A 25,654-nucleotide genomic window follows, 5' to 3' on the forward strand; every position below is an offset into this window, starting at 1 on the left:
AGACAGGATCTCACTATGCAATTCAAGCTGGCCTTGAGCTCACTTTGTAGACCAGGCTGGCCTCAAACTTGCAACAGTTCTCCTGCGTCAGCCTCCCAAGTGCTAGGATTACAGGCATGTACCCCCATGCCCGGCTTAAAAATCAAAATATAAAATAAATAATAGTAATTTTTATTTGGGAGTTTGTAGCCTAAAAATGAGGTTTAAAACAGTGAGAAAGGATACAACATATTGGAGAATGAATTTTGATTTTTAAAAAAACACCAGTGAGCTTTACTGCATCCTCAACATTTAAAAGCATGGGAAATGAGGAGTCCAGAAGAGTGGGGAGAAAACCAGATTGGTGTTGTGTCCTAGAACCATGTTAAGAAAAAGTCTTTAGTAGAAGTCATAATTTGTGTCAAATGCAAGAGATTGGTCAGGTCAGTTAAGTTGGATAATTAGTAATTATGTAATAAATATTATGAATCATTTAATTCAGCCATGTAAAGAGCAGCCATGGCATGACAAGTTGCTTTAATGAAATGATTGGCTCTAAAGGTTGGAGTGGATGCCAGAGTAGAGTAAAATTTGAGATGCTGAGTATAGACAATTCTTTAATACAAAGAAGGAGAAAAGGAAAAGTAAATAGTAGACAATGAAGGAGTCAGATAATACAGAACGCTTGACTACTGGTAGGAGTGAACCAGTAAAATGACTGATAACGTGAAAGATGGGAGGGAGAATTTTGGGAACATTCTCCTTAGGAACTGTATTCCAGTGTGAAAATGGCTTTAGCTAAGGAAGTACACATACATTTGGCCCTGTACATCTGGGGGTTCCGTATCTATGGGTTCCACACTTGCAGATTCAACCAACTGTAAATCAAAAATATTTGGAAAATACTTGCATCTCGATGCATATATGCAGATCATTTTCTTGTCATTATTTCCTGCAGTACGGTGTAAAAATTGTATGAGTTGTTGTGAGTAATCTATATATGACTTACAATGTACAGAAGGGTGTGCATAGGTTATATATGAATAGTGTGCTCGTTTATGTAAGGTACATACTCCAAGGTTCAGGAGGGTCCTGAAAGCATTCCCACATAGGTACTGGTTTTGGCACAGGGTATCGATTGTTTCTTCCCATTTTCAGCTGCATTTGTACAGGTGAAGAAATTGATTTAATCAAGGTTGTAGTCAAGGGTACAGATTATTAACAGTGGGATTTTAGCTGGATAACTAGGGAAACAAAAATACCAACAGCTGAGAGACAGAATGTCAGTAGTAGGATCAGAGAGTTGATGGACTGTTGTGTTCTAGGGAACTGAGCTGAAAAGGTAGGAGAGGTGGTCAAAGAATAGGGTATTCAGAATTGAGTTTGTGAAAGAATTGCAATTATTGGTAATACAAGGTCTGGCATTTAACCAAAGAATTAAGTGGCTGTGATTAAGGTAGAAGATTTAAGAAACTAGGTGGACAAGCTACAATAGAATAATCATCCATGAGTGTATTGAAATTACAAAGAGATATGTCAGGATTTGTTTAAAAAAAAAAAAAAAGGATGAAAATTAGCCAAGCGCTGAAATTGTCAAAGAATGAAAGGAAGTGTTCTGCTGGCCAGTAAGTGACTAAGGCAGCTGGATGGTTCAGGAAGGAGAGAGAATACTGTAGGACAGTACTGAAGAGGAAGAGCTCGTGTCCCCCTCCAAGCCTAATCATATTGATGGCTGTGAAAAAGCCTTGAGAGGTCTGCAATGGGGAGTATTCTGTCAAAAAACATGAGAGTCAAGGATCACAGAAAAAGCCAACAGAATGTCTTTGTAAATGGATAGTCATTGATCTCAGGATCCTTGGTTATATGTTTGAATAGAATATAAGGCACTTCTTGGGATTATTGACCTTACTGTGCCTTAAGTCTAATATTGGAGAAGATTTTTAACTTTGTGTGGACCTTGATGTTATATAGCTATTATACATCAAGACCTAACAAAGCTTTAGAAGGTAACACAGTATAAACATAGTTTGTTGATCTCACTTGAATTTCATTGCTTTTAGCATAAACTCTTATCTGGCCATATCATAAGTTCCCAGGAAATTGCAGCTTTTACAGTTTTTACTTTTCTATTTGACCAGAATAATGGTCACAGCCTTAACAATTATTTGCCTTTTTGTTTGTTTTTCTTTTTGTTTTGTGAGATGAGGTCTTGCTATGCAGTTCAGGCTGGTGTTGAACTCACTGGGTAGCCCAAGCTGGCCTTGAACTTGGAGCAGTCCTCTTGCATCAACATACTAAGTGCCGCGATTACAGGCATGCATCACCATGCCCAGATTTATTTTCCATCTTTTTTTCCTTTTCTTTTCTTTTTTTGTTTGTTTGCCATTTTCATCACCAGTATCCATTATAGTCAATTGAATAAGATATGTTATAATGCTTAATATGGGAAAAGGGCAAACATCTTTATCATGTATATTAGTTTTTACGTCTGATCTTTCTGTGTTAATGGTCCACATTTACATTGGTATCAGTATTAATTGCTGAGGTCTTATGTAATTTTTAAAATATGTCAAATTAGTCTATTCCCCAAACTTGTTCTTTTTCAGTTTTCCTGGCTATTTTTTCCTAAGTTTGGTTATTATTTTTTTCCAGTGGGATTGGAAAACTTGCATTAATTCAGGAAAGATTAAAATCTCTGGTACTGACTATTCTTAAAAGTGACATTTCATTTTATTTCTTAGGTCTTTTATGTAGTATTGAAGGTTCTTTCATTCATATATTATATTAAGTATATCCTAGATGTTTTCTTGTTGCTATTGTAAGTAGCATTTTTTCTTATATAAATCTTCTGTTTAAAATATATATATACAGTTTTGTTTTCACCACCTTACTATTTATTGTTTATACTGTTTTATTTAATTCTTATTTATTGTCCTATTATATGCATGTGTTACTTCTCAACTAATCACTTTTAACTTGCTACAGATTTGTGAACTTTTCTTTAATGGAAGAGCTGGATATTCTTTTTTACAGTTATGGCAGACAAATTGACAAGAATTGCTATCGTCAACCATGACAAATGTAAACCTAAGAAATGTCGACAGGAGTGCAAAAAAAGTTGTCCTGTGGTTCGAATGGGTAAGTTGTTCTGTAGATATTTAAGGATAAAACTAAATTTTAAAAAATCAACTTGTTTGATAATTTAGTGTGCACTTTAACATTGTTTTCTTTAAATCCTAAAGAAGAGAAATTCAGAGCTTGCTCTTAATTTCTTTTATTACTTTGTGACTAAATGATCCTATTTTTAGAAAAGAATAAATTGTAGAGTATAAGTGTTGAAAAGTTCCCTAAATATGAAATCAAATCAGAGGTTACTGTAATTCTTGCTATTCTTAAAAATCTGTTAATTACTTTTAAGTCATTGGGGACTAATTGCCAAAAATTTTATCATTGACGATATTCTCAATTCTTACAAAAATGTGGTATTCACACACAGTGAAGTTACTGTGCCATACAGAAAGATAAACTGGAGTCATTTATAGGACAGTAAATACACCTTGAGACCGTAATGTTAAGTGAAAGAAATCAGATTCACAGGCTTAAATATCCCATGGTTTCTCCCATAAGTGAAATGCAGATTATAATTAACGACCAAAATAAATGATAACAAGAAGTAGGAAGATAGGTTTTTCTCAAATATGATGAGGATCCAGAGATGAAGGAGGTGGAAGAGATACAAAAAAGGAATTAAGACATGCTATACACATGTACCAGCTCCACACATAGAATATAAACATGTACAACAAGCATGTGCTGATGAAAATTTTAAAAATATTTGTATGCATTCTTCTAGTTAAAAAATATGTACGGGAGGGCTGGCAGCACATGCCTGTAATCAAAATATATATGGGGTAGGGTGGCACACACCTGTAATCCCAGCACTCAGGCTGAGGCAGGAGGATTGCTGTGAATTTGAGACAAGCCTGGGCTACTTAGTGAGTTCAAGGCTACCCTGAACTGTAGAGTAAGACCCTGTCTCAAATATATGTAGATATAGATATATATAGATAGATATAGATATGTATACACACATACGTACACATACAGATAGTGTTCATTAAGAAAAATAACATAGAACTTAGTAGGAATATTTATTCGCGAGGTTTTACTATGTTTTCAAAATGAAATAAATTTCTAACAATTTAGAGCTGACAAATTGTTGGTAGTCTTAAAGACTGTCTTACATGATTGATTGATGGCTTCTACTAATGAAGTGCAAATTTAACTGAACCTGAAAAGAAAATTTAAGTGTCCTCTGTTGTTTTCTCTCCCATGCTGTTCAAAAATTCCGTCATTAATGTTCCTAATACAGTACTGTGTTTAATTTTACCTATTCATTAAATGACTACATACCTTTTTAGAGTCTTACTGATCTAGCTAACATATTTTGTATTATAAACTAAAGGTTAAGTTAGCATACAGCAAGCCCTAAGTTTAATCTCAACACCAAAAGATTTTAAATTTAAGAGGGTCAACTTGAAGTATTTCAAGATCTACCATGTTATTATTAGCATATTTCCTTCCCCAGGAGTAAGTTAAAATATATATGGGTCATTTCCCTATTGCCTGACAAGAATATTTACATTATTATAAACTGAAATTTAATTCAGAAATCTACCCCCATGAAGCAGTGATATGACTTTGTCTCACATGTATTTATATGGGCTTTGTTTTTGAAAATCTGCTTCTGTGTGGAAATTTAGAACCAGTATTCCCTAAATAACAGTGTGCAGAAAATTCTAGATTGGGGAAGATGGTCTAAGTGTATGTTTTTCTTTACCAGGAAAATTATGCATAGAAGTTACACCCCAGAGCAAAATAGCATGGATTTCTGAAACTCTTTGTATTGGTTGTGGTATTTGTATTAAGGTAAGTGATAATACTTTATTTATTGGATCAGATCTATAACCCAAACATGAAACCTGAAAACTCTGAGTATTTTTAAAGAACATGTCTGGCATATGCTAGGGTTTTGGCTTTTATTCAGACTGTCTGAGAAGAAAAGCTATTGCAGCAGTTTTGGATGTTCCTCTGTCATTTCTAATTTTTTCTATGAATGTTCTCTTTTTTTAAATTATGAACTTAGAATTGGAGCATCTTTTTCATGTGAGATAGAAGTCACAACAGAAGGGCAGTAATTCTTGGTCAATAATCATATGGTATCTATTAGGATAGAAACAGTGTGCGCACACACACACATATATCAGTACAGTGTTAGCCTTTAAGAAACTATATTTAAATAGATAAACCAAAATGAAACAATATTTCATGTCTTTGTGCTATTCCCATTTGGAAGATTTCTTATGAAAATATTCTTAACCCATTTTAGTCGTTTGTATTTTTCAACAAATTAATACAAAATCAATTCTTTACTTCAAATAACAGAAATGCCCCTTTGGCGCCTTATCAATTGTCAATTTACCAAGCAACTTGGAAAAAGAAACAACACATCGATATTGTGCCAATGCCTTCAAACTTCACAGGTATATTTTCAAATCAACGTTCCTCTTCCCTTTAGTCAAGTTAAGAGTAAATATACTGAGAATTTTCAGGCAAAAATAGGAAAAAAAAAGTTACCAGCTGCCTACCATGGGGAAATAAGATAACATAATGCAGAATCACTTTGTAAATGTTAGTGGTTCATTCTGGTTAGTATTCAGATGAAGTCCTAGAAGACTTTTAAATAGCTGCTGATGCCCAGGTTTTAGGCCACTTGAATTACATCATAATACCTGGTTTAGGGACTGAACTACAAAAAGTCCCAAGTGATTTTAATACATAACTCGGATTGGGAATCACTATTACTCATAGGACCCTTATCCCCAAAATAACTTTAGAAAGAACTTGCCTTTGAATTTGTTTATCCATTATTAACCTTACCTATAGAGAATGTCACTCTGAACTTGGACATACTAAATCACAAGGTCCTTAGTTCTTTGAGGTTTTAATTGCTGAACATTAACATTTTTAATCTGGGATTTTAGAGTTTACTAATAAGAAGGGATTTCTCAACCTGCCAGCTTTAAGGGGCCATCTGCGGCAGGGAGAATGAAGTGGAATATTTCTAGTTGATGTGGCACTTTCCTCCTTGTAAGTAAGTGGCAGGCCAAGAGAAAAAGAAATGATGGTGTGAGGTTGCACCTGCTATGTAATTTCATACCAAAACATTTCATTATACATTAAACAGCCTTGTATGTAAGGGAAAAAATGTTACTTTAGAATGGACTTTGAATTGAATAAATAAAATTTGGAGTAATTGTTCAAGGGTGCATTTCTAACAATTAACGGTTTAAGATAGTGTTGGCTGTTTTTTTTCCCTAATAGCCAATAATATCTGGCATATATTTCTTAGCTTATTAATGGATGTGTGTGAAGTGCAAGTGCATTAAAATACCATTCTGATGTCATGTAGCTTTTCTAAGCTCTGAGTTATTTATTGTGGTTTTTGTTCTCTTTTTTCCTTTTGTATGTTGTAACAGGTTGCCTATCCCTCGTCCAGGTGAAGTCTTGGGATTAGTTGGAACTAATGGTATTGGAAAATCAACAGCATTAAAAATCTTAGCAGGAAAGCAAAAGCCAAACCTTGGAAAGTACGATGTATGTACTACCTTCTAAAAATTAATCTTCGAATGTTTTTATGAGATTTTAAAGAGAGAGCTATGCATGTGATTTTTTTTCATAGTCTTATTTTCTAATTTATTTGTGGTTTTAATGACAGAGTATATGTTAGTGATACTTAACTGAAAATTCTTGATTTCCTCAAAGTGTTGTGAGTTGGTATGCTTTGAGTTGAAATTAATCCACCTCCATCCTTATAAGTTACAAACCAGAAGTATTGTATTTGGGTATATGTTCTACTTTGTATTAGTGTTCATCTTTTTTACAATTGTGTTACTAACTTATTCTCAGGTAATAATATGTGTATTTCTAGGATCCTCCTGACTGGCAGGAGATTCTGACTTATTTCCGTGGATCTGAATTACAAAATTACTTTACTAAGATTCTAGAAGATGATCTAAAAGCCATTATCAAACCTCAGTATGTGGACCAGATTCCCAAGGCTGCAAAGGTCAGTTGCTTTTCAGGGAGAGTTTATATATTTTGGTTTGGGGCAGAGTATAAAAGTTGTATCAAAGTAAATGTATTTTATTTTGTAACTTCCTTATTAAAGGCAAATAGTTGTAACTGTTTCTGATATATTATGACAGGGGACAGTGGGGTCTATTTTGGATCGAAAAGATGAAACAAAGACACAGGCAATTGTATGTCAACAGCTTGGTGAGTGTTTATTTCAAGTATTTTAACAGACCCTAAATTTAAAAGTCATAAAGTACATACATCTTTATGTGGATTCTTGAAATAAGTAGGAAAATCTAGTCATTGTTATATTTATGTTACACAGTTCTCACCTGAAATGTCATTCAAACCCAGATTAATGATAGGCAGTTTTGCCCAGAGGAGGTAAAGTAAAATTTGTAACATTGAACACAATTATACCACTATGTTCTTCGTAGATTTAACCCACCTAAAAGAACGAAATGTTGAAGATCTTTCAGGAGGAGAGTTGCAGAGATTTGCTTGTGCTGTCGTTTGCATACAGAAAGCTGATATGTAGGTTACTTTATAATTTTTATATATCTTGAACCTTATTCTCACATTTTTGTTTGTTGTGGTACTAGTAAAGCAGGGGCTTTGAATAGAATTAATACAACTCATATCTAAGTCTTTAATCTTGAGATGAGATGTTAAAGCAATTGTGCATCCACTATCCATCTTTTTACTTGTTATTGCTGCTGGGAGAACAGACTATCGTTTATTTTGATAAGTAGCTTATGACTTTCTTACATTCCAAGTTTAAGAATTAAGCCCTCCGTGCTGGATGTGGTGGCACAGGCCTGTAGTCCAAGTACTCAAAAAAGCTGAGGCAGGAGGATTGCCATGAGTTCAAGGCCAGCCTGAGCTACATAGTGAGTTCAAAGCCAGCCATAGCAAGATCCTGTCTTTAAAGAAATAAATAAATAAAGACTTACGCTCTCCAACCAGACCAGCAAGCTTTTTAAATACCTCAAGTAAAACAAGATTTACTAGACCACTGTAGGTTAGGATGGCGTATGATATGAAGGAGAAGAGGAAAGTGAGAAAGGCAAATATTCTTCCTGCCTTCTAGTTTCTATCTTCTCCTATTTGTTGCTCCCATCTTTTTCCGTGATTCTTTCCTGGCATCTATTACAGGCTAGCTCTTCTCAAAGTATTCTCTAAACTCTGTGCAGTGCCTTTCAAAGAAAACAGTTGCTTTAATGCAGCTAGCATTTAGCTGGTTAAGAGAATAGCTCTCTGAACTACTTCAGACTGTGTATCTGGGTATTTCTCATGATGAAGCGTCAATTTGTAAGTGAGCTTAATCTGAGAAACTCTCCCCAAACTTGGCATACAGGTCTACTTTTCATATTGTTTTCTTCCTTCTATTCCTGAACAAAACTCAGAAAATTTTACCATTATAGGTAGACTGCCTTTGTTAGTATATGACATTTTTATTGTTAAACCATATGTTTCAGTATTGTAGTGCTTTGAAATATGTTATGTCATATTTATCTTTCAAAAAATTTTTTTTCATAGTTTCATGTTTGATGAGCCCTCTAGTTACCTAGATGTCAAGCAGCGTTTAAAGGCTGCTATTACTATTCGATCTCTGATAAATCCAGATAGGTAAGTACAGATCTGAAGTATTCCTCTTGGTTTATTTGCGAAGTTCGGACAGATTTCTAAAAATTAAACATATTGTGTGTATATATACATGTTTTTCATTGTGGTGGTTTAAAGTTCTAACCAGAATTTACTTTGTTCTATGTAGAACAGGGGTTCTTATTGTAACATTTTACTATCTTTGATCCTCATGACAATCTTAAGAAACTATAGGTAGTATTCCCACTGAAGAAGTTTAAAGCTAAAAATGCTAGTTGTTTTATGTTGCTCATTTACTGTATAACAAAGCTATAACTAGAATACAGAGATTTTTTTCAGTATAGCATTTTTTATAATGCCTATCTTTTTTTTTTTTTTGTTTTTCTCCGGTACCAGGATATAATGCCTATCTTTAGTAACTGATTTCATAAATATTCTTTCACATACATGGCCTATTATATAAGGAAGCAGAAAAAATCCCAAGGAATTGAAAGACAAAAATGAAAGCTGGGGCTGGGGATTTAGCTCAGCGGCAAAAGCGCCTGCCTGGCAAGCGCAAGGTCATGAGTTTGGTTCCTGGTACCAGAGAAAAACCAAAAAAAAAAAAAAAAAAAAAAAAAAAAGTGAAAGCTATTAGCAAGGAGAGAAATAAAGGCATGGCTTTCCAGTTGTTGCTGGTCCCTAATAGTCTTGGGTTTTAATGCCTATTGTGGACAAGAAACAAGCCTCATAGTGGATTATCACTCATAATCTGTCAGGATTCTCAAAGGACTGCTTTTTCAGCAGAAGGACAAATTGGAAACAAATTACCTACCAGAACTTGGAAATGGAGTATGGCTCCCTTTCAATTCTCTGTTTATGGTCCACCAGGTCACATGGTTATAGAATTTATATATGCAGTTTTTAAAACCCTTCAAGGTGAGAAAGTAACATACAAAGGGGGTCTTAGGATTTTTAGTCCAGTAGTACATAACATAAGCAAATAAAAAATCACTTTGGAGGGTTATGCACTCAACACTGATTGCACAGAATTCCTATATCCTTAACTCGGATTATGTGGGATTCCTACAAATAAAGACTTGTAAACCTTGAGTAAAGACTTGTGAATTCAGACTAGCATTATAAATTATGAAAGGAAAACGTGTATAAATTCAGGCAGCAGACATAACAAGATAGCAGGATTAGAATTTTATGTCATGTTCTGAAAGAGGCTCTAATGTAATAAATAATATACTTAAAGAATTCAAAACCCTAAGACTATGATGCTTCGAAAGCTATAGTTAAATGTTCAGTAAATAAATCTTAAGAAACTATAGGTTTCTTAACTATAGGTTTCTTATTTCTTCAAAATAAATCTACAAATTAAAAATATAATAACATTAAAAATTTCTAGGACGGGTTGGATGAGTGAGGGATCACACAAAAGAACATTGAAAGTTGCTCTGCTGAAAATTAGAATACAGCAGAGAGCAAGAGCAAATGAGATTGAAATGTGAGAGTGCAAAAATATGGAGAATGGAATGTAAAGGTTATTTACATGTATCTTAAGAGTCTGAAAAAAAAATAACATGGAAAGATTATCGCTGAGAATTTTTCAGAATTGTTGGAAAGCTCAACGCCTTAAATTCAAAAGAACACAGATGCTATACAGGAGAAATAATCCACCTAGATACTTAAGAGTGAAATTCAGAATGTCGATGGTAAAGAGACAGTCTTATTTGTCCATAATTTTCACTTCATACATATTTTTGGATCTTTAGAGAATGCAAGTGTCCACACATAATCCTAGTATTCAAGAACCACAATCTGGTAAGGATAGGAGTAAACACGTACTGCAGTCTTGAAAATATAGTCAAGTCCCCAGCTGATAACTTTTTTTTTTTTTTCTGGTACTGGGAAATCGCACTCACGACCTTGCACTTGCCAGGCAGGCGCTGTGCCGCTGAGCTAAATCCCCAGCCCCCCCCACATAACTTATTTTAATATGGAAATATTTAGGCAGATCACTAGGAAACAATGTCAGGTGCTTACATGCACTTATAGTGAATAAATTAAATTAAAAGATCAGAAGCTATTTTCTGTATAGGAAGAACAGAGGAAATAAATCGCAGGTCTGAAAGGACCTCAGACAAACAAAAACTAGTGAGGAAAGTAATACTACACAAGACTTTCTTGGAAGAAAGAGTAGTAACCTGAATTGTAAGACGGTAACATGTTAAGACAAATTAGATCAATAAAGTAGAAAAAATTATCAAGACATTTTCACAAATATACTGGTTTTATTTATGGGTTTAGAGTTCAAGTAACCTATATCTGATAAAGAGCCACAGAAAGTAGATCTCCATCCTGAAATTCTATGTCAAAAGAATATATTCAGTCTTCAATGCTATAAGATTTTAGGAATCATATCCTTGGAAAAACAGCAAGGAGCATAGAAAAGATGGATAGGAAAAATGAGCAGGTTTTATAGAGTTAAAATTAGAGGCTAACAGGTAATGCAGAACTAATTATAAGATAGAAATGTTGGGAGAACTGATTGATTACTATGCTGTAGATTTCTTTTTCTTCCCAAACCCTCGAAAAACACAATGGCCTACCAAAATCATGTTTTTGATTTCCATCTGTAATCTCTGAAAGGAAAGAGTCAGGAGATTTGACAAATATCAGCTCAGGATACTTATAATAAGTGTTTAAGAGTGGGAAAAACTGTCATTACATTTCAGGAAAGGTGTTCCTACAGTGGGTAAGGTTTTAAATAGATCTTATGCAATGGTTAAATACAATTTCAACAGATAAGGTTTAGAAGACTGGAAAAAGAACAGCCCTTCAAACGTAAAAATAGAGAAAATTATTTAAGGAAAAAAATCAAATTTCCAGTTTTCCTATAAAAAAATGAAGGGGTAAATGTAAAGGTAGTTGTGGAAGACCTTGTAAGAGTCTAAAAATATATTCATTTTGTGTGGAATTGAGAGCTACGTCGGGACCGGAGGACAGATTTGTTCGAACTGTACTGCAATATTTTAAGAAATAAAATGAGAACTTTAACTAGAAAGTTGGCAAGAAAAGGAAAAGGATAAAGTTGATAACCGATGTTGGGAACAAATTCAGGCTTGATAATTTAAAGAATATATCGATGAAAATAAAATGAATCTTTTGTGAGAATGATTCCACTAATGCAAATATGGAGAAATTGTTTTATAGGTGTCTGTAGGCATTATTTAAACAATTTAGGCTTCTATATTGAGTGTACTGAATTAAGTCTACTATAATGGTTTACTTTGTAATTTTTTTTAGCAAAATATTTCATGTATTCATAAATTTTCATGTTTTTCCTTTTTTGTTGATGTTTTTCCTTTTAATTTAGGAAAACTTAAATATGGTCATGAATAACAAGCCTTATGTAAAAAAATATTTTAGGGTTTTGTATAATATGTTCTTTACTCTTAAGTTGTTTAAAATATATATATTTACCTGAAATTTACAACTATAGTAAAAGGAATATTGTAGTTATGTAAGGAGCTTTTGTTATATATGTTATGTTAAATTTGCAAATAAGTTTGTTTTGATTTTCAGATATATCATTGTGGTGGAACATGATCTAAGTGTATTAGACTATCTCTCTGACTTCATCTGCTGTTTATATGGTGTACCGAGTGCTTATGGTGTTGTCACTATGCCTTTTAGTGTAAGAGAAGGTAACTTGAAAAACTATTTTCACATACGCTGTATTCTCTTCCACATTAGAAAATGTATTATTATTGATATTAAGTAGTTTTATATTGTCCTAATATTTATGCCAGATGGATTTATTGAAATTTAATCATCGAGGCAAATGTATATATAAAAGGTTTATATATCACTTGTTACAGAAGAGTCCTTTTTGGAGAATTTTTTGTTAAGAATGGATAGAAGTACAGTTTCGCTATTTTTGATATATTAAAGTCTTCTAACACTTCCCTGACCTGTGTGAGGCCCTCAAAACCACAAAAAAAGTCTTCTTGTGTTTCCACTTCTATCGCATTTGTCTTTGACAAGCCAATACTAGTAATGAAACTCTTAAACTTCATTCAGTGCTCAATTTATTTTCATGTTTCAAATTTATCTCGACTCTATATCCTAAATATGGAAGTAAGGCTATCTAAAAATCTAGTAAGTACATTAAAAAAACTTTCATTCATTTCCTCTACTTTGAGGAAAGAGATTATCTCTGGCCTCTTTCCTCTGGCTTTCCTCTTTGCCAGTGCAAGTTAAACAAAGTAGAAACTCCTAATCACTAAATGGTTCCTGAAACAAGTAGCAACGTGTTCTCCACCTTGCATAGCTTTTTTGTCTCTCTTCCTTTCCCTGCTTCTTTATATCTCTTTTACTTTATATTTCCATAGGCTGTCATAAGCTGACAGCCTAGAACGCTGAAAGAATTTTTTTAGTCTGTATGTTGAAAAAATATTACCATATTGTAAAAGAATTCATGTGGTCTCAGTTCCCTAAGTGGTAGTAATGTGTTTGATTGGTTGTTTTTGTCTCCTGTCTCTTCTTCTTCAAAGAGATGAAGATACCTGAAAACTTCTTTGGAAAACTAAATTTTATATTGCATCATATCCTTTTTATAAAAAGATGGTGATAGGTTTTATAATTTTTATAGAGTATAGTATTTTAGTTTAAGCATGGAGAAGCAATTCAACTGTACATTTAAGATAAATGGATATATATTTTTTAAAAACATTTGTAAAGTTTTCCAACTCTCTTCATCATTTTTTTTTTGTTTGGTTTGGTGTTTTATTTTGTTTTGTTTTTGAGACAGGGTCTCACTATGTAGTTTCAGGCTGGCCTTGAACTCACTAGCCCAGGCTGGCCTCAAACTCACAACGATCTTCCTGCTTCGGCCTCCCAAGTGCTGTGATTACATATGTGTGCCACCATACCCAGCTTCTTACCAGTGTTCTTAAGGGATGTGATCAGAACCAATGTCTTATCCTCTGCAGTTAACAAAATATTTACTGAGTATTTTACCTCACAAATATAGTTGTTCTAGAATCAGATTTATAATGATGTGGGTACTCAGTATTCTTAACAATTTCAGCTATAAATGTCATATCTAAATACTGTGTCATTCAGTAAATGGTTCCTTGTGAGGTTTTTTTGTTTTGTGACATTGGGGATTAAACCCAGACCCTTCACACTGAGCTACATCCCCAGCCCCATTTTTAGTTTTTATTTTGAGACAGGGTCTTACTGAGTTCCCCCAAGTGAGACTTAAACTTGCAGTTATTCTTTCTCCCCTTCCCATAGTGTCGGGATTACAGGTTTGTGTCACCACTTCCCAGCCATGGTTTCTGATGTGCCTCATCTGTTAAAACAAAGAAACTGCACTTAGTCTCTGCTTTCCTTTCAGGTTGAAAAAAAAATCAACAGAGCGTGTGAAAAGGCTCTTTGTAAACTGTAAAAGTGATTATAGTTTGGCCTCATTTTTAGATCAACAAGACAAACAATGCAATAGAAATACAAAGACAAAGTTGCTATGTTTTTTGTGGGGAGGGTAACCGCAATTGAACTCAGAACTTTTCACTTGCCAGACGGGTGCTGCACTGCTGAGCTATATCCCTGGCCAAGTTGCTATTTTTTTGAGCGAAGTCATTGGCTTCTTTGAGCCTTCATTTCCTAAACTGACAGATGAGGCCTGAGGGCTAAGTGGCTACTAAATGGGTTCCTTCATTTATTTTTGTATAGTTTTGGGTTTTAGTTTTTTACATTTATAACTTAAATAGTTTAAGATTAAAAAGCGTGCTGATTTTGGTAAAACAAATGCTTGTAAGTTCTATCGGCAAAGTTTTAGTGTGCGCCTGTGTTCTAGTCTAAGGATACAGCCCCACTGATGTGGCTCTCAATTCCAGATGAAAGCGAGACCTTCTAAAACTTCAGCTACTGGACTGTCTTTCCCTTACTTCACTTATATGTACAGGAGATGCTGAAGAGATCTTTCATTATTTCTCAAGTAATCCACTTTTTTCCCAGTATGTTTGCCACTGTGGATCTTATAGTAGGGAGATACTTTCATGTACAGTGTTCATTTACTTGCATTATTAAAATCTGCCTAGATAATCATGGTTATCTTTGTGTAGGGCAGCCAGAAAAATATTAAGTGAAGTTAGATCCTTATTCAGTTTCTTAGGAAACTACAGAATTTGTCTACATTTCAATTACCTTGAAAAAAGGGTAATAAAATATAGTAACCCCAAAGTGTAAAGTTATTGCCTATCAGAATCGAGTTCATCAATCATGTCTAAACCTAAAAAGTGAGTTGCTTCAAAGAAAAATAATTAAGTCCAAAAAAAAAACCCAAAAAAATACATGGTTTAGGGCCAGGGATATAGCTCAGTGGCACTGGTGCCTGTCTGGCTAGCACAAGCTCCTGAATTCAATTTCTGGTACCCCCAAAAAAGTATACGGTTTATTTCATGTGAAATTGAATACTTACAACTTAGATTTTTAAAAATGTTATTCCCGGGCTGGGGATATAGCTTAGCGGCATAAGCACCTGCCTGGCAAGCGCAAGGTCCTGAGTTCGATTCCCATACCCAAAAAATAAAAAATAAATAAAAATAAAAATAAACAAAAAGTTATTCCCTGAACTATTCATATCAATTATATCTCAATCTCTGAACACTCCATTCTTAGCTATTTGTCACTTTTAAAGAAAAGTTACAATTTTTATTTAAAAATACAGCAAAAATGACATAATTTCACATAAAACCCGATTGAAAAAAATCAAAAATAGTCTTAAATCATAATGAAATAGTGTGTTTCCTATATATGTGTGATTATGTATATGGGCAAATACATGTACATGTATAGAATGCTTAAACTCACCAACATAAAAAAATTCTGGGGCTGTAGCTTAGTGTAGAAAGGTTGTCTCACATACACAATGTGTTCAGTACACAGCACTGAAAAAATAATAATAAGCACAATAAAAGATGTTCCTTCATTATATGTAGGCTTGCATATATCAAAAAGTTATATAAATTACAAGTTAAAATAGATCCAAGAATCCTAGGGTTTGGGAAAAGTTTGATCTTTTAATCAGTCTGTACTAATCTGTGGACAATGTTCTTTCCAACAGGCATAAACATTTTTTTGGATGGCTATGTTCCAACAGAAAATTTGAGGTTCCGAGATGCGTCACTTGTTTTTAAAGTGGCTGAGACAGCAAATGAAGAAGAAGTTAAAAAGATGTGTATGTATAAATATCCAGGAATGAAGAAAAAAATGGGAGAGTTTGAGCTAGCAATTGTAGCTGGAGAGTTTACTGATTCTGAAATCATGGTGATGCTGGGGGAAAATGGTAAGTTTTTCTTATATTTTAACTTACTTACTGGAAAATAGATAGGACTCCTACATTCTTGAGTCTGTTACAGGGATTAAAGCTGAGTTTTGAATCCCTACATTTCATCATGTAGTTTTACATTTTTGTGCTATGTGTAATCTTCTCCGTCAAATTAATAGCTTTTCTTTTTAACCTTCACTGAAAATAAGACATTTTTTATCCAATGGGGATTTTTATGTATAATTTAATGAGTCAGTTACTAATCTTGCAAAATGATTAGGAAAGAAAGAATATGTTGATTATTTGAAACAATCTAATTAAAGGGGTTTTTTCATGTATACTGCTATTTGGAACTTTAAATTCAGTGTACTTTTATCTCTCTTTCTAAATAGTTATATCATCAATATTTTTAATACTGACTTGTCATTGTCAGTACACTTGTAAGATGAATTTGACTACTAAATATTTGGTGTTACTTTTATGATTTAAAAATGAACAATTTTTATTGTAATCTTACAGTTTAACAAAATAAGGGAAGAAAATTTTGGGGTGTTGTTTTGGTTTTGGTACCAGGATTCAAACTCAGGACCTTGCACTTACCAGGCAGGCGCTATACTGCTGAGCTATATCACAGCCCCTAGAAGAAAATTTTTATATAAGTATTGTTGCAATGTATCACTGTAGTCAGCAGAAATTTTCAAGTGGGTTCCAAAGTGAGCTGTTCAGTGAATGAACTTTAATGGTAGCTATCATAAAATACCCTGTGTTACTTTAACATGCTGTGTGCATTATATTTAGCTAAACAGGGTATTTTTAATACTGTTCCAAGATTTAAGCTTCATAGACCTACCATTCATTGAAGTAGTCATTGTAAGCTTGGACTTGTCTTTATTTTTCATAATAAGCTCAGACTGGTACTTGAGAGGTAAACCATGAAAGGTGTAAGTACTGTTCTATTTAACCTTCACACTTCTACAGTGTGAGTGTATATACTTAAAACAAATTTCTCAGTTAAAAACCTAACATTATGCTTTACTTGAAATGTGAAGCATCTTTCACATCAGTGTGTTGTGTATTCTTTTGCCAGGTACAGGTAAAACAACATTTATCAGAATGCTTGCTGGGAGACTTAAACCTGATGAAGGAGGTATGGCTCTAAATGTCAAGTCTTTATTCTGTTCACTGTAGTAAACTTTAAAGATCTGGGCAGTGTTTTGTATCTTACACACTTGTATTATTTTGTAGGAGAAGTGCCAGTTCTAAATGTCAGTTATAAGCCACAGAAAATCAGTCCCAAATCAACCGTGAGTTTTCTTTCATTTGGTTATTAAAGAAACTTACATATGCCCATAGCCTTTGTTTATGTTTGTTTGTGTGTTTGTTTATTGTGTAGTGTTGAGGCTTGAGACTCGGGGTTGTGCTACATCTGAACTACACCCCTGAACCTTTGTTTCTTTTGATACTGAGTCTTACTGAAGTGCACAGATTAGCTTCAGAGTCGCTGTCATCTTGCTTTAGCCTCCTGAATAACTGGATTATGGTAGACGTGCACAATGCCATCTTGCCAGACTTTAGTCTTTCACTGTATTTTAAGGTCTGAGGGTGTGGCTAGTAGTAACACATATGCTTAGCATGCCCAAAGCCCTGGGTTCAGTCCCCAACACCAAAAAATAGTGTTTTACTATATGTATTAAGTTCCCTTCTAAGATAGATTCTGTACAGTTTTACTTGAAGTGGCGAATGAATGTATTAAGACTATAGTCTTTGATTCATTTCCACTACTAGGAAAGTACTTTTAAAATTTGTTGTATTTTTCCAGAATAAACCTTTAAAAGCCAAATGTATTTTGTCCTCCAAATCATACTATCAAGAAAGGGAAAAGGCCATCTACCCACAAGATGGCAGAAAACATTTGAACATCATGTATCTAACAAATGATCTGTGTCAAGACATATATAAAGAACTCTAAAAGCTCAATTTAAAAATGAGCAATTACCTTTCATCCGGAACCACCATCTTCCACTAATTTGCCAAAATGACAAACACAGGGAACGAGGAGGGGAACCCAGTGTATGTTCTCTAGGCCTTTTAGAAAACATGGAGTTGTTCCTTTGGCCACATATATGTGAATCTACAGAAAGGATGATATTGTAGACATCAAGGGAAGGCAAAGAGGAACACCACACAAATGTTAGCATGGCAAAACAAGAAGAGGCTACAATGTTACCCAGCATGCTGTTGGCATTGTTGTAAACAAGCAAGTTAAGGGCAAGAAACGTGCCAGGAGGATTAATGTGCGTATTGAGCACAGTAAACACTCAAAAGAGTCGAGATAGCTTCCTGAAACGTGTCAAGGGAAATGATCCGAAAAAGAAGGAAGTCAAAGAGAAAGGTACTTGGGTTCAACTGAAGCTCCAGCCTGCCCCGCCCAGAGAAGCACACTTTGTAAGAACCAGTGGGAAGGAGCCTGAGTGGTTGGAACCTATTCCTTATGAATTTATGGCATAAGCTGGCAATGGAGCTCTGCCATTCATCGCCTAGTTGCCGCTAGGTATTTTAGGCCCTACTTAAACATAAAAAAATCATCCTCTGTTGTAGGATGGTTTTCTTAATTGAACAGGTTTCTTAACCCCAGAAACAAATATTTGGAGCAGATTTTCATCCCACCCAGTTAATTGTGCCAGCTCTTTACTCTTGTGTTTTTCTTGCAGAAAGATATTGCTGCGGTATTGTGTAGGTGTATACCCAGATGGCCAAATATTTATGAAATATTTATATTGGCTTCAAGATCCTGTAAATCACAGGGGAAAAGATGTAGCAAAATAAGTGGGAGTCACCGCAATTAAATAAATGGAAGTCCATTTCAGTTTTAAATAAATTGTTTAAAGCACCAAAAAATAAATAAAAATTAAAATGAGAAATTATCTTTTGCCCCCCAAAGAACATTTTTCCAAAGAAGAAATACACATGCCTAATAAACATACGTAAAGATGCTTCACATCACTAGTTACTATGAAAATGTAAATCAAAAGCACCTCATATTCACTAGGGTGACTAAAATCCAGCAGATAGTAAAAGGTGTTGCTTATGATATAAAGAACTTGAAACCCATCATTGCTAGTGGAAATGTAAACTAAGCTAGTTTGAAGAATATTTTGACAGTTGCTCAATACAGAGTTACAAAACCCAGCAGTTTAAGCCAGGCATGATGCCACATGCTTATAATCTGAGCACTCTGTGAGGCTGAGGCAGGAGGGTTGCAAGTTGGACCGTTAGCAAGAACCTGTCTCAAAAAATTTTGAAAGGGTGGGGATATAGCTCAGTGCCAAGGCTCTGGGTTCAATCCCCAATGGTGAGGGAATGTGGTGATAATTCCACATATCTTGGCACCAAAACCTAGACAGATATTTATGGTAGCCAAAAAGTGGGAACACCCCAAAGGTCTCTCATCTGTTGAAAATCAATTAAAGTTAAGTTTTGACTTCTGCAGCTGTTGTAGTGAACTATTGTCTCTATTTTCAGTACTTTAGCACTTAATGTTATGCTTATATCATATGGTTTAACTTATAGTAAATGCAGTAATGCTTTTTATAATCTTAGCTTTTGAGTTCCCAAACCCATCCCTGTCCTGAGCTAATAAGCAAAAGACATCTTGGTATTCAACCGTAGAATAGCGGTGTTGCTTTTGTGTTGTCTCCTACTGATTTTCTAAGCTTACTCCTGCCTACTTAGACCTTCAAAATTATTTCTATTCTCAAAAGATTCTTTTCCTGAAACATTATTTGCTATTTTTAAATTTTAGAATTTCTGCCCCTTTACTTTCTGAGCATGATAGTTACTAAATTTTTAAAAATCTCAAAATATGCTGTAGATGATGATTAAACACTAAAAATAAAGAAGCCTTGCTCTGCAGGGTTTTTTTGCTCTGTTAAAATTTATAAGTGAAAGTTCTGTGCTGACATTTTACCATTTAACTACTCTTTTCCATTGAAACCAGGGAAGTGTTCGCCAGTTACTGCATGAAAAGATACGAGATGCTTACACTCATCCACAATTTGTGACTGATGTAATGAAGCCTTTGCAAATTGAAAACATCATTGATCAAGAGGTGCTCATAATAACATAATTATTTTCATTATTTTTTAAATTTTATTATTTTAGATGTTGAATATCTTATTTTACTAAACTTCTTCCATTAGGTACAGACATTATCTGGTGGTGAACTGCAGCGAGTAGCTTTAGCTCTGTGTTTGGGCAAACCTGCTGATGTCTATTTAATTGATGAACCATCTGCGTATTTGGACTCTGAGCAAAGATTGATGGCTGCTCGGGTGGTGAAACGGTAAAAGTCTTACTCTCCTAACCATATTTTGATTATATGTACTGGCACGCTAGTGCTGTTAATATGGTGTTTGAGTGTTTGGTTATAGAAAGCCAGAAAGCGATGACAGATTTCCAAATCCTTCTATTTTAGCTTCATACTCCATGCAAAGAAGACAGCCTTTGTTGTAGAACATGACTTCATCATGGCCACCTATCTCGCTGATCGGGTCATCGTTTTTGATGGTGTTCCTTCTAAGAACACAGTTGCAAACAGGTAAAAATAATTATTTTTTAAAGTAATTATTTACTTGGTACTGGGGATTGAACCTACCAGAGCCTTCTCATCAAACTACATCCCTGCCCTTTTTTTTTAAGATGGGGTGGGTCTCTCCTAAGTTGCCCAGGCTGGGCTCAAATTTGAAATCCTCTTGCCTCAGTCTCCTAGAACGCTGGTATTACATACAAGTCTGTGCCACCATGCCCAATTAAATTACCTTTTTAAATGTTCAAAAGTTAGGAATGAGTTCTGACAATTAGAAAATTATTAATTCCCAGTAAGCTTATAAACTATAACACTTTGATTTTTTTTTTAAATGGAGTTGTATATCTTGTTTTATGACCCACAAGATTCTTGAATACTAGATAGAATAGTTTCAGGGTGTAGTATGGGATCGTGATTCAAGTGTTGAAGCATAAAGACCTGTGGGTCCCTTGCCTTTTCTTTCAGCTTAACTTTTGTTTCCTTCATTATTTAAATTTTCAAAACAGATTTTTTTTTTGGTAAATAATTTCATGGAAACTGTTGATTTTTTTAAAAGAAGATCCAATGATGTTACGTGATTTGTCCAACTTAACAGTGGTTAAAGTAAGCCTCAAATAATCTGATACAGATAGATACTGATACAGCAGAATTAAAATGAATTGTTTCACTCCTTCTTTTCTCACTTTTGCTGACTAGCTTATTTGGAAGCACTTGTAATATACAGAAGCCTCACATTCATATTAGTTTATCAGAAATTTATTACCCCTAAGAAATTACCAGTATTCAAACATTTTTTTACCCATACAGCAATTTCCTGTGGTTTCAACATAGTGTTTTCTGGTACTATAGGTGGAAGAATAGGATTGCTACTTGAATAATACTTCTCAGAATTTCATTTTCATTTCAAAATTTTTATATCAATTGTTGAGAATTACATCTTTCTTGAAGTTGGGGAAATTTCTTAGAACATAAAATTTATTTGTAATCATCTCTGTGTTTATAAAATGCTTAAAATAATGCGTTTCTATGTTGTGATCTGATTTAAGAACTAGTTTAAGTGAAAAGGATGATTAATGCCTAAAAGGAGTTACTACTGAAAACCACTATGAAGGACAAATTTTTTTTTAAATTTTCTCTTTGCTTGAAAATGCTAATTTGAGATTCTGTAAATCTTATAAATGATCTTTTGTTTTTCTGAAGTAGTGGTTAGGCGTATAGCTCAATGATAGATCACTTGCCTATCCCATGCAAGAAACTTCATTACAAGGCCCTAATACTACAGTGAATAAATAAATATTTAATCTTAAATGTTTAGCTTTATACATCAGAAACATAGGTTTAACTATGCTTATTTTGTATAAAAATATTTTAGCCATATATATAGTTGAGGCAAGGCCATTTTGAAACGTAAGATTTATCAGATGTTGTGATAATACCATTATACAGATGATGTATCATCCCAGAAAGTTATTATATTTAGGGGGCAAAATTTAATCGGATTGCCAGATGAGGTTGGGTACCCCTGTAATCCCAGCACTTGGGAGGCTGAGGCAAGAGGGTCACCATGAGTTCTAGGCCATCCTGGACTACATAATAAGTTGAAGGCTACATGGAACTACACACCAAGACCCTGTCTCCCACCAAAAACTGTTCTTTAACAAAGTAATTTTTTTCTCTCACCCTAGTCCTCAAACACTTTTGGCTGGCATGAACAAATTTTTGTCTCAGCTGGAAATTACATTCAGAAGAGATCCAAACAACTATAGACCACGAATAAATAAACTCAACTCAATTAAGGTATGTGGAAAAACAAGTTATGAATAGCTTTTACCAGTATAAACAAACAGCTGTAAGGTTGTTTCTTTCAAAACTCACTAGCATGTTTCACTGATTCTAACACCCATGTGTTTTTACATTTCTGTCCAAATGGCATAATGGTCTCGTAGAGAGCAGTGTGACAAAGCTGCTGTTGCTGCATGGGTGCAGTCAGAGCTCTTCTTTTCTCTCACGCTGTGCTCTTGTGCTACCTGAATTAATTGCCATTTGAATTGTCGTGAAGAATTACAGTGATGCACCATTGTAATGAAGTTTCTAAGAATATTTTAGCCAAGTTCTTTCGTTTTTCAATGCATGGTTTTTTTGTTTTTTTGTTTTTTGGTATGGGAAATTGAACTCAGGACCTTGCACTTGCTAGGCAGGCACTATTGCCACTAAGCTATATCCCCAGCTCCAATGCATGATTTTTTAAAAATTTGTATTTTATTAGTACATATTTGCAGTTTGTGCAATTTACAGTCATCTTAGGGAACAGTTACATGTGTATACTCAATGCATATTTTTAAAATCTTTTTCGGGGGTTTTGTTTTTTGTTTTATTGATGTAGGGTCTTGCTGTGTAGTTCAGGCTGGCCTTAGACTTACTGTGTATCTCAGGCTGGCCTCAGACTCATGGCAGTCCTCCTACCTCAGCCTCCTGTGTGCTGGGATTACATGCATGCGCCACTACACCGGGCTCCAAAATGCATATTTTAAAAGTCTAAAACAGACTCCTTCAATGACCATAAAATTCTAAACAATGGAGAAAGCAGGTTAGAAACACATGCATACTCCCCTCCCCAGTAGCATTTGTTCTCACAAAGTAGTCCTAACTTGGCTACATAAGCAGAATCATCTGTTCTTGAGCACCTACTTGGCATTACTTCCCAGCCAGGATAAAAACCTGACAAGTCCTGCCGTGAAAGGGAAAAGTCTACTTAATTGTGAAAGACATTTTTTTAGGAAAGAGGGCAAGAATATCTTCTGAAGTATAATGAATTGTTCATACTGTCTTTGTGTAGTGTGGACTTGTAATTTGGTCCCTGGTGCACCTGTTAATCATTTCTTCGCAGCAAGTGCCTTACTTACAACACTCGTGGATGCACATAAATCGCAAAAGTAGCTCACATGCCTGCTAAACATTGTCATAATTGTGCTCCTCTGTGCTCATGTGCAGTAGTACAGTGCTCAGTCATAGCCCAGGGTGTCCAGGAGCAGGAGGAAAAGCAGTGGTGATGTGGAGGGGACAGCTAGGAAGGGCAAAGCAGTATACATTGTATATCTGGGTTAGAGGTGTATAAGACTCAATCTGTCAGACTTACAAATGAATCCAACTTAATAAACATTCACCTGAAACAGCTGGTTCGTAAGTTGAGGGCTTCGTAAGTTGTATTCTCACTTTAGTCATAACTTAATCCTGATAAAGCAGCAGCTGTGCAGGTAGATAGATAGATTGTTACTGGCCACTTTTAAGTAGTTGTGGAAAAAACTACTTTTGTATGTATTTTGTATGATAGTTAATTCTTAGACTAATAGTGTCTTTTGGTCTCAGAGTTTAAAAACTGCACATGATGAAAAATGAAATTTGCTTTCCCAAAGATATTACTTCTATGTACATTGCAAGTTTTGTGTGTAAAGCATCTTCTATAAAGCAGCTTTGCTCTAGGGGTGAGGGGCAAAGAGTAATAATCTTTCTTTTGAAAGCTGGACCCAGGAATATCTAGAAGCAGATGGACAGTAGGTACAGAGGAGGTTGTAAACACTAAGTAATACCTTGAATGAAATTCTGCCTGTACATGTAGAATAATGTTGCTAATTTTTGTTGCTTTTTGCTTTATTTTTTAGGATGTAGAACAAAAGAAGAGTGGTAACTACTTTTTCTTGGATGATTAGACTGATTCTGAGAATTATTGATAAGCCATTTTATTAAAAGAAACATTTACTGGGATTTCTGTCATATAAAACTCTAATCAGGTTTTATGGCCCCATATACTCTGGAGCTTGAGGATGATTTTCTTAAAGTAACATCAGAAGTCAGCTGTGTTATAAAATTTTAGTTTGAACACAGAAAATTGCACTTTTCTGTTCTTAAAAAGGTCCCTTTTGTGCATAACATTCTAAAATGACATTTCATACTAAACAAATTACCTCCAAGTTTTCATGACATATGGGAAGATTTTCAGTAGGTGTATTATATTCGTGTATCAAATGCTGACCAGTGTAGCCCCATTTTTAAAATCTTGAAAAAGATTCATATACTTAACCTGGTTTGCCAAGAATGCCAGTATAATGAAACTGCCCTATTTTAAAAGCTGTGGTAGTCGAAGACTACACTGATAAGATTTGATAAATAAAGATCAGATTATATTTATTTGTTTTCAGTCTTTGCACTGAAATTTTCAGTGTATGATTTCCAGGGATGATTGTCTACCATAAACACCACTGTAGGAAAAGGGTGTTTATTACCAGCTTACACATCATTTTTAATGTTTTTGGTGCTTTTGAACATCATCAAGACTCATTTCAGTGCCCCCTCAATACAAAAAAACCTTCCTCGAAGGATTTTCAGTTTTTGCATTCTGTAAGTCTGTATTCTGTAATTATCTCAAAGCAATGTCGTTTTTTAAACATACATTTATATAATCACTGATGAAGATTTAAGACAAAGCATTTCTAGAGAATGTTTACTTCCCTTATAACTATAGACTCAAAATCTTTAGATCTGGTGCCTGAAAATCTATGTATTTTTAAAAGTAGATTTTTCTGTGGGCAGCCAAGGATGATAAACCACTTCCCCGTGGCAACATAAATGCAAGAGATAGCAATACAGAGTATCCCTTGGTACCAAATGTATTCGTTTCTAAGTCTGGATGTAAAAGACATTATCTAAACCTTATTAATGCACTGAACTGGAATTAACTTATGAGTGCAGAAGTGGGTTTACTATGAACTATTGGCGCATATAAAGCAGAAAAATTGAAAATTATTTGTCAGGACTTTTAGAGCTCATTGAAATGATAGCAGCCTTGATTAATTGCAAACAATGGATAGAAAGTTTGGTTAAAGTGGACCCCATTAGGCTTTCTAAAAGTACATTTTTGTGTGGAATCTATAAGGACATTTCTGTTGTGAAAAATTTAAATATGCAAAAATATGGAATAAAAAAGATCTCCCTTTATTACCCTCCCAGGGGTTACCAGTGTTTGAGTT

At 34.5% G+C, this 25,654-nt stretch overlaps 1 protein-coding gene across 1 annotated transcript in view; it reads left to right on the forward strand.

The window, feature by feature from the left end:
- Abce1 (ATP-binding cassette, sub-family E (OABP), member 1) overlaps nucleotides 1-25,643 on the forward strand; it is a 28,994-nt gene extending 3,351 nt beyond the window's left edge. The window contains exons 2-18 of the mRNA XM_005386633.2: nucleotides 3,013-3,117; nucleotides 4,823-4,908; nucleotides 5,425-5,522; nucleotides 6,519-6,636; nucleotides 6,971-7,108; nucleotides 7,248-7,317; nucleotides 7,554-7,650; nucleotides 8,656-8,745; nucleotides 12,295-12,416; nucleotides 15,842-16,063; nucleotides 17,133-17,192; nucleotides 17,291-17,349; nucleotides 20,043-20,153; nucleotides 20,245-20,387; nucleotides 20,520-20,642; nucleotides 22,316-22,427; nucleotides 24,290-25,643. Coding sequence (XP_005386690.1) covers nucleotides 3,015-3,117; nucleotides 4,823-4,908; nucleotides 5,425-5,522; nucleotides 6,519-6,636; nucleotides 6,971-7,108; nucleotides 7,248-7,317; nucleotides 7,554-7,650; nucleotides 8,656-8,745; nucleotides 12,295-12,416; nucleotides 15,842-16,063; nucleotides 17,133-17,192; nucleotides 17,291-17,349; nucleotides 20,043-20,153; nucleotides 20,245-20,387; nucleotides 20,520-20,642; nucleotides 22,316-22,427; nucleotides 24,290-24,337 — 1,800 coding nt within the window. The 5' untranslated portion in view covers nucleotides 3,013-3,014 and the 3' untranslated portion in view covers nucleotides 24,338-25,643. The remainder of the gene's footprint in view (nucleotides 1-3,012; nucleotides 3,118-4,822; nucleotides 4,909-5,424; nucleotides 5,523-6,518; nucleotides 6,637-6,970; nucleotides 7,109-7,247; nucleotides 7,318-7,553; nucleotides 7,651-8,655; nucleotides 8,746-12,294; nucleotides 12,417-15,841; nucleotides 16,064-17,132; nucleotides 17,193-17,290; nucleotides 17,350-20,042; nucleotides 20,154-20,244; nucleotides 20,388-20,519; nucleotides 20,643-22,315; nucleotides 22,428-24,289) is intronic.
- Nucleotides 25,644-25,654: the final 11 nt, after the last annotated feature.

The sequence above is a fragment of the Chinchilla lanigera genome, unplaced genomic scaffold, assembly GCF_000276665.1.
Source record: "Chinchilla lanigera isolate Chin_1 unplaced genomic scaffold, ChiLan1.0 scaffold00027, whole genome shotgun sequence".
NCBI lineage: Eukaryota > Metazoa > Chordata > Mammalia > Rodentia > Chinchillidae > Chinchilla > Chinchilla lanigera.